The 15265-nt window shown below is 38.9% G+C and overlaps 1 protein-coding gene across 2 annotated transcripts in view; it reads left to right on the top strand.

The window, feature by feature from the left end:
* CPNE4 (copine 4) overlaps nucleotides 1-11572 on the top strand; it is a 228295-nt gene extending 216723 nt beyond the window's left edge. For both annotated transcript variants that reach the window (XM_064704788.1, XM_064704787.1), the window contains 3 exons: nucleotides 2035-2168; nucleotides 4214-4450; nucleotides 10887-11572. In XM_064704788.1, coding sequence (XP_064560858.1) covers nucleotides 2035-2168; nucleotides 4214-4450; nucleotides 10887-11018 — 503 coding nt within the window. In that variant the 3' untranslated portion in view covers nucleotides 11019-11572. The remainder of the gene's footprint in view (nucleotides 1-2034; nucleotides 2169-4213; nucleotides 4451-10886) is intronic.
* Nucleotides 11573-15265: the final 3693 nt, after the last annotated feature.

Here is a 15265-nt window from a genome sequence, read left to right as displayed (position 1 = left end):
GAAACAGCAGTTGGATGCAATATAAAAAGTATGTGTCTATTTTGCCATTGAGGAATGAAATCCTTTTATCTGTGGAAGTAGAGTTTTTCCTAGCTCAAGGTAGTGTGAAGCATCTCTCTACATACAGGGACTGCATATTGAGATGAAGAGCACTGGAATTCATAAAATATAGATATCCTCACCTGTTACCATTTCCATTCTTGAAAATTTTAGTATTTATATTCTTATATTTAGTATATTTATAGTATGTTATTTTTATACTCTTAAAATTAATAGTTTATTATCTGAAGAAGAAAGTAGGGAAAAACCTTTAGTCTGAATGACTGTTTCTACACGTCTGTCTTAAACCCATATATGTATGCACACACTGTATTTCATTTGAGATGCTTAAAGTGGATTCCAAATAAAAATGTAAGGAGTTGAATTGTGAAAAAAAAATGCACACGTGCCTAAGATAAAGGAGTACAAGAACATCAAGCTACAAAGTAATCCATTCACATGTCCTGTTGAGTTGGGATTGGATGGACAGTAGATATCTCTAAAATATGTTAATCTGAGAAATCAAGAAAGAAATTATATTTCTAGAATGTGTCTCTTTCTAAGATGAGAGCAACTTTAGTATATGAACAACACTAAATCTCTGTGGAATGCAGGGAGTAAGGTTTATCTCACATTATTTTACTGCATAAGAAGAAAGGTAGGGTGTATCTTGTCATCATCTTAGGGAAGATTTATGAGGCCTTCATGCAACATCATTATGTATATGTAATGAAATCCTTAGCAAGTTTAAAATTGGGAGTTACCAAAAGGTCAGTTTTGCAATATGTAATTTAGTCACTGGAATTACCAAGGGACATTTTGTAACACTACTTTACATTTCAACCAATGCAACTATAATTGGAGCAAGTTCTTTTGTTTGGAACTTTTTTTTTTTGGCACTGCAATGGAAAAATATATCTGTAGCTGGCTCTAAAAAGAGAAAACTGTGTTCTCCACCACATTTTCATAGGAGTGTATGTGTGTCATTGTAGAACAATTACAACTCCCTGTCATTTGTTAGCAAAAAGTCTGCACCCATCTATCCTGTAAATATGGTTGGGTAAAAAAATCTCATGAGTGAGAGAGTCTCTGTGGAAACTGAAAGTGGCTTAGGATCTTACCAAAGCCATTTCATTCTTCAGCATCCTTTGCAAAGCTTTTCAGTCTACCGCTTTCTTTCCAACATTAGACCTCTAATCCTTTAGGGCTGGTAAGCTGGGAGTTCTGAATGGGGAGGCTAATGTGCATCACTTCAAGAAATCCTTCTTCTCAATGATTGAAAATACCAATTTCCATTCTGTGATCTGTCAAGTGTGTCAGTAAAGAAGTCTTTGCTCTCTGGTCTGACTATATATCCTGAAATGAAAAAGCCAAAAATAGCTAGTTCTCCATCAAAATTTCTCAGCTGAAGCTCATTTTTCTGTAGGCTGCAAAGCATCCTGCTGTTTCTTCCAAGGTTTCACAGCTTTTGGTCATAGTCAAATTCAACCTACGAGTGATTATGCAAATTAACCCTGAGAAATTATTTTCTTAGCACAGGAGAGTGAAAAGATGTGTTGAATTCTTTAACAGCTTTAGGGCATAACTACAAAGGAAAAATTTGTTAGCAACAGCTATGATAAACAAAAATATTGTTGAAGTGTTTCTTAATGTGTGTTTAGATTTTCATCATGAATCTTAGATGTTGATCAGGAAGCTATCATATCTTAAACCAAGAAGAACGGAAGCTATGGCATTGCAAGCTCATATCTGAAAAATAGATATTAAAACCTGCTGGGAAGGAGAAGCATGGTATAATAATTATATATTACAAACTAGATTTAAGACAGCTAGAGACAGATTTCTGGAAATTATCTTAAGATTCCAGTCCTTGCTTATCATGTAGTACTTTAATTTCTTCATTAAGAACCCACCTTTTATTTACATTTTGAACAAGCCTGGTATAGGCAATGTGCTCCACGTTTATTTTTCTTGTTTTTTGGTTTTTCATGCCAGGAATACAAGGTGTTGTGGAAGCTTATCAGAGTTGCCTTCCCAAGCTGCAGCTGTACGGACCAACAAACATTGCTCCCATCATTCAGAAAGTGGCAAAATCTGCATCAGAGGAGACCAACACCAAGGAGGCCTCAGTAAGGGAAAAAAAAACCTGTGTTTGCCTTTTTTTCTTGTCTTATGATGGATCTCTTGTAGGCCATCAAGGCCTTGTAATGCAGATTATGCCTTCACAGTTTTTATCAACTGCCTTCAAAGAAGGCAGCTTTAACCCATGTCAGCTGGAACAGTTTATCCAGTCTTTCTAGCTTTGGTTGTCGCAGCTTTACAGTCTTTCCCCACTGATCTATTTCCTGCTTTTAGTGCTGTTTCATTGTAGCACACCCAGTTCTTCACTGTGGAAATAGAAATGGCACTGCTAAGGTTACAAAAATTGAGCATTGAAGCCCTAAAAGTCTTGGTTGTACCACGAGATGAGTTCAAATGATTCCCAATTCAGACTATCCAATTTTGTGTCTCCTGCACAGGCTGTACTAAAATTTTTCTGTTCACCTAGGGAACTTTTCCAACTATTAATTTGAAAATGGTAAGGATACAATTTTCAGCTTGTTATTACTGATGAAGGGATTTGTGAAATTTTAGAAATTGGAAGACAAATCTGCTAGCCAGCACCTGATAAAAACCCCAGGACAGATTTTTTGGGGTAAAAGACTTACATATAGATCACATTTTAAATGTACACCCTTGAGATGCTTTAAGTTTATTTTGATCCTGCCTTGAAGACAGAATGGGAGAAAGGGAGAACAAGAGAAATGGAGGGAATATGTGAGCGAGTAGGTCTGAGCCATTTACAAGAGCAGAGCTGAAAAGGAGTAAAGGATGTAAGAGAGACACTGTGTACTTCAGCACAAAAAGTGCTAAGTAAGGAACAGAATCGATCTGTACACTGGCATGAGCATGATCACCTGGCCTAGAGCTTACTCTAAGCTTTCTTCATGTGCAGGGCCTTTTTTAAGACCTATTAGGGCAGCAGTTGCCAAATATTTCTGTTCTTGAGTCTGGCTTGTGACTGATATTTACAAGAGCATGTAGTGACAGAACAAAGGGTAATGGCTTCAAACTAAAAGAGGATGACTTTAGATTAGATATTAGAAAACCACTCTTTACTGTGAGAGTGGTGAGACACTGGAACAGGTTCCCTGGAGAAGCTAAGGTTACCCCATCCCTGGAAGTGTTCAAGGACAGGTTGGATGGAGCTCTGAGCAACTGGGTCTAGTGGAACGTGTCCCTGCTTCATCATCTGTTCGGCCTAAGTGATCTTTAAGGTCCTTTCCAATCCAAACCATTCTATGATTCTGTGATTCCACTGTTGTTTCCAGAACCTTGATAGTATTTAGGGTCCCAGTCCTAAAATGGGAAATTGCTATGTTTGAATTTCCATACCCACCTTAATCCTGAGGTGGCTCACTCTATTCCCAGTGCTGTTTCTGATCTAATATGATCTTTCTATCTGAAAAACAATTTACAGTATAAATGTTCAAGATTAAGTTTTTTCCCTGCATGTTTTGTTTTATTTGTGGCAGGACAAGATGATTGGAACATTTTGAGTTTATACCACTGTATACACATAAATATTATTAATGTTTAGTGTGTTGGTATTGCTCATGCAGAGTGACCAAATCCTATGATTTGTTTGATTTGTTCATTTTTCCTATTAATGCACTATAAATTTCTTATAAATGACTCCAGCTGCCCAACAATTAATAGAGGATCCAAGTAAGGGCCACTCTTCACCATTACCATGTCACAGCTCATGCTCCCAGTTCAGTGGGCTTTGGAGATTTGGGAGAGAAATTACAAGCTTACCAAATTACTTGCTGTCCACTAGAGAATGAGAAAACCTCTCTTTGGGGCTCTGTGTGAAGAGTATGAAGATGGATATATTCCTGCCTTGCTCTCCTCAGGGACCCCTTTACTCTGCAGAGAAGAAATTAGTAGCTGAGGAGCTTGGAATGGAAAATTCTGTGTAGTCCGTATAAAGGTTCTTTTCTCTCTAAAAAGGTCCATGAGTGAGTTACCAGAAGTAATTTTATAGTTTTTAACTTAAAATATTAAGCAGTTTTGGACTAATGACATAATTAACTAATGGCATAATTTTTCACTTGTTGTCCAACACCTTCAGCAATACTTCATCCTGCTGATCCTGACGGACGGCGTCATCACGGACATGGCTGACACCAGAGAGGCCATCGTCCATGCCTCCCACCTCCCCATGTCCGTCATCATCGTCGGCGTGGGCAACGCTGATTTCAGTGACATGCAGATGCTGGACGGCGATGACGGCATCCTGAGGTCTCCTAAGGGCGAGCCTGTGCTTCGAGACATTGTCCAGTTTGTGCCATTCAGGAACTTCAAACATGTAAGCTGGTTTTTCATCCTTGCCACAGAAGGGTGAGTGGGTATAGTGATTGGGGATAATGATTTGTGGGGCTGGGCTTAACTCTGGATATGTGTGAAATGTTGAGTAAGTCTGGGGCATTATTGTGTCAGAAATAGTGAAAAAAAAAGGATTCAGAACGTGCTCCATTAGTGAGCTGGTGAGGGTGGGGAAGGAAGAGATGAGGCACAATCCCTATGCTTTTCATGATGTCAATCCTTGCTTCCACTTTCTCCCTGATTTAATTTGGTTACTTTCCCTGCCTGATTTTTCATGGCGTCTGTTTCCCATTCTTTTTTGCATCTGTTCTATTAAGACTATTGTATTCTGCTTTCCATTCCTTCATTTCCACAGATAGATGAAATGGCTTTGAATTTGTCCTCACAGTGTTCCCCAGGAGGCTTTTTCTTTATTGAGGTTTGGTCCCTGAGTTCTCAAATGCAGGGCAATCTACCCACGGCATCCTGGTTACCTCCAAACCCTTTCCCAAATTCTGTTGAAGAGCAAAGGCAAGAAAGTGGCATTACTGAGAGCTTCCCTCTGCCCTTAGCAGCAGTTCCTGGCTGAGACCAGTGTGGTGTAGAAGACACTCTGTAGGAAAGAAAGGAACAGAACCAGAATTAAATTACCAAATCTAAAGTAAAGCTTTGGTCATGAACTTTTCTTCTCAGTCACCTGCCCTACACTGTGCCATCTGTTCCAGGGACTTTTCAGCAGCAGGGGGGGCACAGCAGAAGGAGCTTTCCCACACCCAGAGGGGTTTTTCCAAGCCCTTTTGCTCCATATGGAGACATGCATTATGTTCTCCTGCAATGCTGATCCCATCCCTTTCCTTCCCTTTTTCCATCATTCTTCTTTCCTCTCATTTCTGTTACATTGATTTGGTTCTCAAGGCTGTTTTTTTGCTCTGTCTAGGAAGGATATCCTCAGTATTCAATTTGAGAATTTCTTTACCTCACAGTATAACTGACTCATTCTCCTCATGAGATTGCTCTTTTCAATCTGCTCCCATACACTAGAGATCCTTAGATTTGGATATGTCACAGCCAAGTTCTCAACTCCGGGCTGGTTTTGATCTGCATATGGGTTCACACCGCTTACATTTCATTTTAAATTTAGCTTCTCTTTTAGTTTTTCTGGGATTTTTGTCACCACATAAGGGTTTTTTTTCTGTTCGCTACTTCCAAAATACCTTTATTTTTCTCTTTGCAAGGGTTCTTTTTTTCTCATTTCAAAATGCAATTTTGCAATATTTGCTTTAGATCTACACACACTTCTTACTTTCACAAACTCTACTGAGGAGCGAGAGAAAGGAACTTGTTCCTTAATTTTCTTCTAGCTTTATGTAAGCCATGGATGCACACAGGAGGGAAAACTCACCTTATGGTATTAGTTTGGTGCCACCATGCCACATAGCTGCAGATTGACTTCTGAGCTGTAGACAAACACATTTCTGTGCTGACAGGGGCACACAGCCACCTACCTGCTGAATCAAAGTATGAGCACAACCACCTCAGAGCTTGTGATTCCTTCAGCACATAATCACAAGTGTGTAGTGCTGCACTGTAGTCATTGGAAAAGTGTCCAGAGCTGAGTTATTTATGGGCTAGTGGGAGAGATACTTTTAATTAGGTGAAAACATGTTTCTGCAAGGAACTGGCAAAGCCAGCTACATTTGTTATTTTTCGTTTCACTTTTTTTTTAATGAAGCGAAAATCATCCTGGATGTAATAGATTAATGCTGACAGTTGCAGTTCTGGGCTCTAAATATATTGTGCCCCTGATGTTAACTTGTGACTGAATCTGTGGCATTGTTATTACCAGCACTGGTCAAATGACAAGCATATATTCTTTTTAGCTGATTTAGATTAACTTCCCTGGTATTGGGAGAGGAAAGCAATCTTTATGTATTCTTCTTGTTAAATAGTGATATTTTTCTCCCTCTTTCAGTAACAAAGATAACACAGGTATAGAGATACATTTGTATTTGCTCTATCAGAAAAGTTATATCTTATGCAACCTGATATTTAGTCTGTTTATTGTGATGTTTCAGCTTTTCAACAAATGTCAGTGTAATGGATGAGTGTTCATAAAAATAGTCACTTCTGGTTTAATTTCTTTATTGTCATATCCCAAATAATCTCTCTCTTTCAACAAAGTGACATTCACATCTTCCTTGCTTATTTAGCACTAACAAAAGACTATACATCAGCCAGTGAAATAATTTTTCATAGGAGAAATGAGTGTGATGTTTTGATTCAAATTTATTTTTTCCCACTGAGGAAATGCAGATTTAACACATTTGGGAGTTTTTTGTCAGATCAGTTCTGACTGAACACAAGAATTTACATACATCAGCATATTTTGACAACTTTAAGCAAAATACATGTTTAGGTAAAAATTCCATTCCTTTTGTCAATGTACCTTGTGTTAATTTATTAAGAAAAAAAAAAGTTGAAAGATCTTTTTAGAAAGATTAAAAATCAAATTGTGTAAGGTTTATAGGTTTTTCTGATAAAGCAAGTATTTATTTACTTATTCCTAAATCCATATTATATCTGTTAGTGACAGAAGGAGAGAAGAAAATGTTATGTGTGAGCATTTATTTTTTTGTTTTGCTGGAAGAGCAAACCAAAATTCCCTTGGGGCCAACCCAAGCAATATTTTTTTTTCATTACTTCTATTCTCAGGTCAGCTTGGAACTCAAAATCTCATATCTATCCAAACAGATCAAAATAATCTGTGCAAAACCTTGCCCTTTGAGAAAATGGAAGGGGGGAGAAGGAAGATGTAAAAAATAACCTACAGAACAAATCCCTTTTATTTTATAAGTTTGACTTCAGAGAAGGTTCTGAGCTTGCACAGCACTAACACAGGAATTTAACACATTTCAATTAGCTATTCACATACCTAAAATCTTATACCCACATCAATGTTTTACTGGCTTAAGACTCAGTGCAGACAGAGGCTCTTTTATAGAGGTTTCATCTCCTACATGATACAGTGCAGCAGAAGTGCTTCAGTAAAACATCTAAGCTCTTTCTAAGGAGTATCTTTGAAGTCATCCAAATAATAATGGCAACAGTAGTGACTCTTGGCAAATCCTGTAGTTGTAGAAGCTTGATAAAATCAAGGTAACCATTAAGACTTAAAACACGTCCCATTGTGGAGTGGGTGACATATGCCATTTGCTAAAGGGGAACATAACAAACAAAGGAAACATATTTTCCCTGAATCCAAGTGACTTTTTTCTCTCTGTAATCTGCACCACCCCAGTAATGTGAGCGTCCTTCACCTGAAACTGTAAAACAGCAATGCTCCATCACTGAAACGCAGTTGAAGAGAATCATCTGCCTCAATGCATTCACAGTCATATTTTAAGAAATTAAATTTTCTGCCTTTGGGATTTGTGATATATTTACTGGGCACAAATCTGATGCCACAGGTAGATTGTATTCCATTCTGCATTGTATTTAATCACAAAGGTTAACAGCTGTGTGTTAATAACATACATCACAAAGGAGTGTAGAAAGCACAGCTCATAATCACTGCAAGGAGCAATGTTTTGCACTATGCATTGTAGTTAAAGGTTAAGCATTGTGAAGCTATAGAACTGAACCAACAGTCATTTGTAATACACACCAATTACAGACTCACAGGGGATTATATTCCTGCTGCTGACTGATCTGACTGTTGTGTATCAGCTATCACTTAATAACTATTCATCTGAGGTGCTTATTGCTAGAATGCTCTTAAAGCAGTGGAGAAAATGTTACAGTAAAACATTAATTTAATATCCCATTTGTGGTAAAGACCCAGCAAAGGCAATCTTTTCACAACACTGATGAACTGGGTCTGTGTTTTAGCTTAGAAGCTACTGAGTGTAATTCTCACTGATGAAAATGCTGCTTTGCACCATCTGATCCACAAATGAGAGTGCTTTACCACCAAAAAAAGTATGTAACATACAGGTGGTCCAAATCATTAGAGAGGGAAACAATCCCAAGCCTGTTTTTGGGATGTTCCCTGCTAGAAAGAGCCCCAGGACCAAAAGACATCACTGGCATGATGAAACTCTAAGCAACAGTTGCCCATGCTCAGACTGAAGTATGGGTCAAGCCAGCTACCCCAGGGCAATCCTGTGTGGGGCACATATTGCCTGTGAGCCTGTGGGCACAGTACATGTTTTTGCCTAAACCTCAATTAAAGGCTTTTCAGTTGAGAGCTCCTGAAGTGTGAGTGATTCAGCTGTGCATCTGAGCCCTGACAGAGCCTATTGTGAAGGGCTGACCCTTCCTACCTCCAGGAGGAATGGATGTGGCATCAGAAGAGGGAAGAGGTGGAGGGAGGATGATGCACAGCAGTGAGTGCTCTTGGCCCAAAGTTCAGAACATGTGAAGTACACAGATCCAGAGAAGCTGATGGCAATGCTCTTGCCCAGCATTTTTAACCACAGAGCAGAGTGAAGTTTCCAGATTGCTACAGCTTGTGTGTGCAGCACTGGCTCAGGGCTCTTCCCCCACTCCCTGTTTTTACCTCTATGTAGGGTTGTATTTTTGGTAAAATAGCACAGAGGCAGGCTAAGGTATGTACAGCTTTGACACACTGAGAAGGAAATTTAAAAAAACAGTCATTTTCAATAGCATTGTAGAAATCAGCCATTTGTGTGATTCCAAGGGGTATTTTCTGATTATTTTAGTTGGAACTAGATGAACTTTAAGGTCCCTTCAAACCCAAATAATTTCATTATTCTATAAAACAGGTTTAGGCGAGAATAGGGCAACTCTGAAAAACCATGCATTTCCCTTTTCAGGATTAAAGTGAATGGGTTCTCTTACTTTGTAACACCTTAAAACATTTGCTGCACTGACACATAAAGTATGCTCTATGCTTTGCCAGTTTGTTCATGCAGAAATGTTCCAGGCTTTTTTGGCTGCACAAATATTTTGATATAAATGTCACAGCAGTTAATCTTATTTGTTACTAATCTCATATGTGAGTCAAAATACAACAATACAGGGAAGAAAAACCCCAGCTGTTTCTGGTTTTGCCAGCATTATCTTTGTATTATAATATTTGATACTGGAATTTCTAATAGTCTGGAGTTTTCTTTACCCTTGGATTCATGTGCCTACAAATAGATTACCATTTACATTCTGTTTAAGCTAAATTTTAAGACTCTGTAAGGATAAGGATGCCACCCCATGAAACAGAGTAGGCCAAAAAATAGTCAATGCAACTGCTTTGTGACGTGGTAGTTTTGCAACTTGGCTGATAACACTAGAGAGAGTGAGGAGGAAAGTGTTCATTAATTTGGGAAAAAGTACTTGGTGCGCAGAAGAAATGTCATCCAGCCACTGGTTGAGTTCCCATGTATTGTCTGAGGTGCAGTCTGCACTCTCTGGAGATAAATACTTCAATTTAAAGCTCTCAAAATGACATTTAAGTGTTTGCATTTTTACTGCATTTTTGTGGTGGGCTCAAAGGAAACATGACCAAGAAGGCTGGCTCCTGAGGACTTAGAACCAGCTCTACCCAAACACTTAGAAACAAGAAAATCCAAAACATGGGGCAAGAGAGTGCATGGGAGAATGAGTCCAACTTTGTCACTGCTGACTTCAGGGGCTGAGGAATGTCCATGTGACACACACAGGTAATGGTTGCCCACAAAACATCCACAGGCCCCTCTGCTTTAAAATGAAGCATTTCAGGGCATGAGGCAGCGACTCTGTGTGGCTGATGGAGGGCAGAGCTCCTCACTGCACTGATGGGGAGCCCTCCTCCCTGCCTGGGCTGAAAGCCAGTGGCCATCTCTATATTTGTCCCTACCTTTCAGGGTCATCAGTTCTTAGTCTGGTGGGTACCTGCCAGTTTTACATTGCAGGAAGAGCTATAAAGCCTCCACCAAGCCCAGGATTGAAGATTTCTTGTAACCAAGGTTTAGCTCCAAGCAACACAAAGTATTTTTGATTGAATTAAAACTTTCCCATCCATTAAAACACCATGCCAGATTCTGAGGAACAGAACTTTCTCAGTGTAGTCCATTCATGTTCAGCTTGGAGCTCTGCAGGGTTCCTTGCTGAACACTGATGAATGAAGTCTTTGCAGCTTTTTATTGTGATATGGGGCTCTCCCAGAGTGAAGTTCAGTTACCCTGAACTTAAAATAGTCCAAATGGGGCTGAAGTCACACAGAGAAATTTTGGCTTTAGTGTACTTTGAGGCAGCTACAGCTCCATAGCCAAACTGACTTATAAAATGAGTTTCCAGCAATAGTGTGATTCACTTTAAGTCTTTTTTGCCTTCCATTTCTGTGCCATACTTCCTCCCTTGATGTAATGGCACCAATGCCTCTAAAATCCATGGCACTTCAAGCAGAGAACCAGGTTAATGCTTGTGTTTTCTACCATTTCCTGCAGGCATCCCCAGCTGCTCTAGCAAAAAGCGTTTTGGCTGAAGTTCCAAACCAAGTCGTGGACTATTACAATGGCAAAGGGATAAAACCAAAATGTATGTCAGAATACGAGTCTTCCAGGACACTAGCTCCATGAACCTGCCTGCACTCTTTTACAAAATTAAAAAAGAAAAATGCTACTGTCTACAACTACTGTATTTAAAAAATGAAACAAAAAAATAGCACGTTTTGGTGATTTTTAACTAAAATACCTTTTTTTTTTTTTGCATGTGTAGCCTAAAGGCTTCAATCTGTTAAGCGGTTGTATTGTTGAAACCTTTTTATGAGAAAAAAAACCCAGAAAAAAAAAGTGAACTCTTTACATTACAGCATGTTGCCTTGAAATAAAAAGTTATCTGTATCTGGTTTTTATACAGGTTTGTTGAAATTTTGCTAAATTTCTTATATTTACACTGTAAAGCATTTTGAAATATTTATTGAGAGTCGATAGCCAAAATGTCTTTGGTTTAATCTACTATGAACTGAGAGATTTTTCAAAATGGCAGATGCATGAACTGTATTTTGCATGTTTAAAATAAAAACAACACAGTTTTGCAGTTGTCTTTATTTCTCTCTCTGCAACAAGGCTGCCTTGCTTTCAACTTCCATATTCCAAGGGAAGGGTAATAAAGGGTTTCAAGAGATACCTGACCTGAAGCATGGACATTTCTAATGTTAGCACCTTATAACATGGACCCCCAAACAAGCCCACTCAGTCTGTGGCCTGAGTAGTAACTTTTCAAAAGCCTGACAAATCCAGCTGTTACAAAGTGTTCAGACCATAGCTGTACAGAGATCTGGCTTGGAGAGCATGATCCATCAAGACTGCATGTCTTAAAAGATGCCAACTTAATCCAAACAGTCTGTCTGGCTTTCAAACAGGATGTATTTTGGCTATCCAATTCTATAACCTCTTTTGTTTGGGAATTCTTCTTTTGTTTCATTTGTGTTTCTAAATCTCACATACAGTATCCAACTCTATGTGGCACATTTTCCAAATGAAATTTTGCATGGCCTGATTTTGTGACAAGCAAATGATTTGTAACTTCATCCTCACACAGATCACCCATGTGTGTCAGAACTGTTTTTTTACCAAAAGAATATTGAAGCCACCTTTTTTTAAATAAAAGACGACACACACAAGAATAAAATGGTGGTGGATTGCACTTTCTATTGAAATATTTCTGTGTGTAAGTGAAGAAATTAGATCAGTATTTTCTGTGTTTGAAGGATGTGACTCATTAAAAACTAAGGAGAAAAACTGACAAAAAATAATCTTGGTGGGATTGTCCAAAAGGAACAACTTTGGATGAGTTGTACTCCCACTGAATTGAAAACATTCTTGTTGCTAGTTCCTGAAGAAACTGTTTGGGGCCAGTGCTGAAAATTTTGGAAGCGTTCCCCTGTGAGCAAGGGGTTTTGGTTAAGAAATACCTATTGTTAAATGAGTTTGCAGGTAACACAGGAGTTGAGCTCCCTGATTCTCCTTTAGAGGTAACTTCCATAGGATCAATTTTGATCGATGATTTTGTACTCTTAAATGAAGGCAGTGGGAGAGCCAAGATGCATGGGGCTGCCTCCCCAGCACATTCAGTTCTGCCCCATCTCTATCCTGCAGTGCCATCATTCACTTGCTTGTAAAGATTTCTTCAGCTGATCAGATACTGAGCAGCAGCCACTATTACTTGGTCATGGGTATAAATTGTCTGGAGATGTCGAAACTGATAGATCTCAAATCCACATTTCCATGTAATGGCTGACACTTCATTTGAGAGCTTACCCTGTCAGGCTGCACATCTCTCCCTCTGTGGGTGTATTTCATCTGGAAGCTGCTGTGATCTCCCCTTACATGTCATAGACCATTCTGCCAATGACTCTTAATTCTTACATCCAACACCTCTAGTTTCTTACTCCCACTTCCCCCCTATTTTCTTTCCTTCCCTATTCTCAGGAGGAGCATTTTCTAGCTGTTAAAGCACAGGACTGAAAAATCAATGACTCTGTGTTCTTTCCTCCTCCAGTATCTCATTTTGTTTTTTTGCCCAAGATTTTTAAATTCTCTGCACCTCACATTCCTCCTCTGTAAAATGAAGGTCACTGTTATGTATCATAAATATCTTGCATAGTATGGGGGACTTTAATACTTGAAAAGTGATTTGAGATCCTTCCTCAGAGGCATGGTGGTGCTCTCACCATGTAAAGAGTATTACATCACCTTGGGACCTGCACTAAGGGATGTCATGTACAGTTGAGGAGAAGTTCAGCCTTTTCTTTGTAATTTCCCAGACTGAATAAAAGAAAGCTTTCAGCAAGAAAAATTTAGAATCAGATAAATTGTCCTTCTGGTGCATGTGATCTTTGACTAAACTAATTTTTGAAGTGTTTATAGTTACATAGAATTGGGCAGTTAAAGCTCTTCATTTCCAGAGATGTTACAAAGTGCTTCTATAACGCATCAAGTAAAACGCAGATATCAACAGGCTATTGTATGCTGAGCTAGATAAACCATCAGTCATTTTCATGTGTGTACATGGTCTATATAAGTGTCTTTAGAACCCCAGCAGCTGCAGATCTTTCTGTTAACTTCACACAATCCAGATTATAAATGCTCTTACTTAAAAACAAATCATTATCAGTGGTTGATATAAGTCAGCAATTCTGTAGCAGCCCTCAAGTACTTGGAAAGATACCTTCATGGTATTGAAAAATCAATTGGAAATCGCCTTCAGAATGTACAGATCTCAGCATGTAAGACAAACACATAACAGTGTGGTGAGTTGGTGTAGGATGCACAGAAGACAAAACTGGCCATATGGTAAAGGCTTTCTAATGAGGCATTGAATGTTATTTTCATTGCTCCAAGCTACTCTCTGCAATAAAATACTGTGGACTTTGTGCAGGGTAACCTCATTAAATATATGAATATATCTCTGAAATGGGATTTTTTTCTCCTGTTTTATCTACTTAAGGTTTTAGCAAGGCCATTCTGCCTTTAGGCTGAACTGCCATCTATTTCTCCTGCAGATTTTTTATGCAAATTTTAACTTCAACTGCCTTTTGATGGATCATTTTAAATTCTGAAAAGTGTTTTAAAATAAATTACATCTTGTCCTTCTGAGATAACCAATGATCTAAAATATATTCTCTGCCAAGTACAACCCTGCCTTCCTTTTTATCTCAAATCCAATTCAAAAACACAAAAAAAAGTCACAAAAACCTCCTATTAGCCCAAACTACAATATCTATAATTCTTGAGCCAGATACTGGGATGAGTTGCATTTTTAGTTTGTAGGGGAAACTAAGTCTGCAAGAGATCTGAGAAAAGCACTAGTACACTGCTAAGTGCTTATTACCCTAAGGTAAAACCTCTCCATACAAAGATTTTACCATGATGAACAATGTAGTGTTCTACTTTTTGTTTGTTTGTTTTTGGTTGGTTGTGGGTTTTCATTGGGTTTTTTTGTTTGTTTGTTTGTGGGGTGTTTTTTGGGGAGGATGAGCTGAAAGATTCCTAGGATAAGTTTACACTTCTCATGTTTGGTTTTGGTTTTTTTTTTTTATTCATGGAAAGTGCCATTTTTGCCACAAGAAAAATAGACTTTATAGCACCTCCTGTCCTTCACATAGAGGTCTTATTTGTACCTGCAGTCCTGAGCTGAGGAGCTGCACTATACCAGAGACAATTTCGGCAATTACAGAGCTATATGAATGATATATGAATGCAGCCCAGCTGCATGTTTGCTTGCAGCACTCACTGCAAACCATCAGTGGCTGCACTCCCACTCCCAATGAAATTTTTTCCAATTTCATTGCAAAACTGGAGAGATCCTCCAAACGGATCAGGTGAAATCCAGGTGACTTCTCCTGTGAAGGCTGACAGTTCAAAAGTGGTGTTTCCTCTTCCTGAAGTTTCAAGGACTACCCAAGGTGGCAGACTGTTGGGAAAGCTTTTTGTAATGGGTGCTCTTCCTTTCCTCCAAAAAAAGCAGCAGCCATTTCCACTGCTGTGCAGAAAGCCTTTTACTGCTGTGTTCAGCAGGCACTTGAATTCTTGTCCCAAAGTGATTAGAGCAGGCAGTTTGCCATCTGATTGCACTCAGCGCTGCAACCACCTTGCTACACTCACTCCCCCTTACACACACAAACCTGATGAGTTCATGACTCTTTAGCACCATGACAAGCTGCATGCAACTAAAAAAAACCAACAACAAAACAACGACAAGGTTGATTTTGCATCATGATAATACAGGGAAAAGTACAGAACTGAAACTTTTCTCTCAGAAATCTGTGCCCCCATGTATTACTTCCATGTTACTGGTGCAGGAAATCCTGTGTCACCTCAGC

This window comes from Zonotrichia leucophrys, chromosome 2 (assembly GCF_028769735.1).
Source record: "Zonotrichia leucophrys gambelii isolate GWCS_2022_RI chromosome 2, RI_Zleu_2.0, whole genome shotgun sequence".
Taxonomy (NCBI): Eukaryota; Metazoa; Chordata; class Aves; order Passeriformes; family Passerellidae; genus Zonotrichia; species Zonotrichia leucophrys.
Note: the sequence above shows the minus strand (reverse complement) of the source record. Positions and strands in the feature narration are given on the sequence as shown.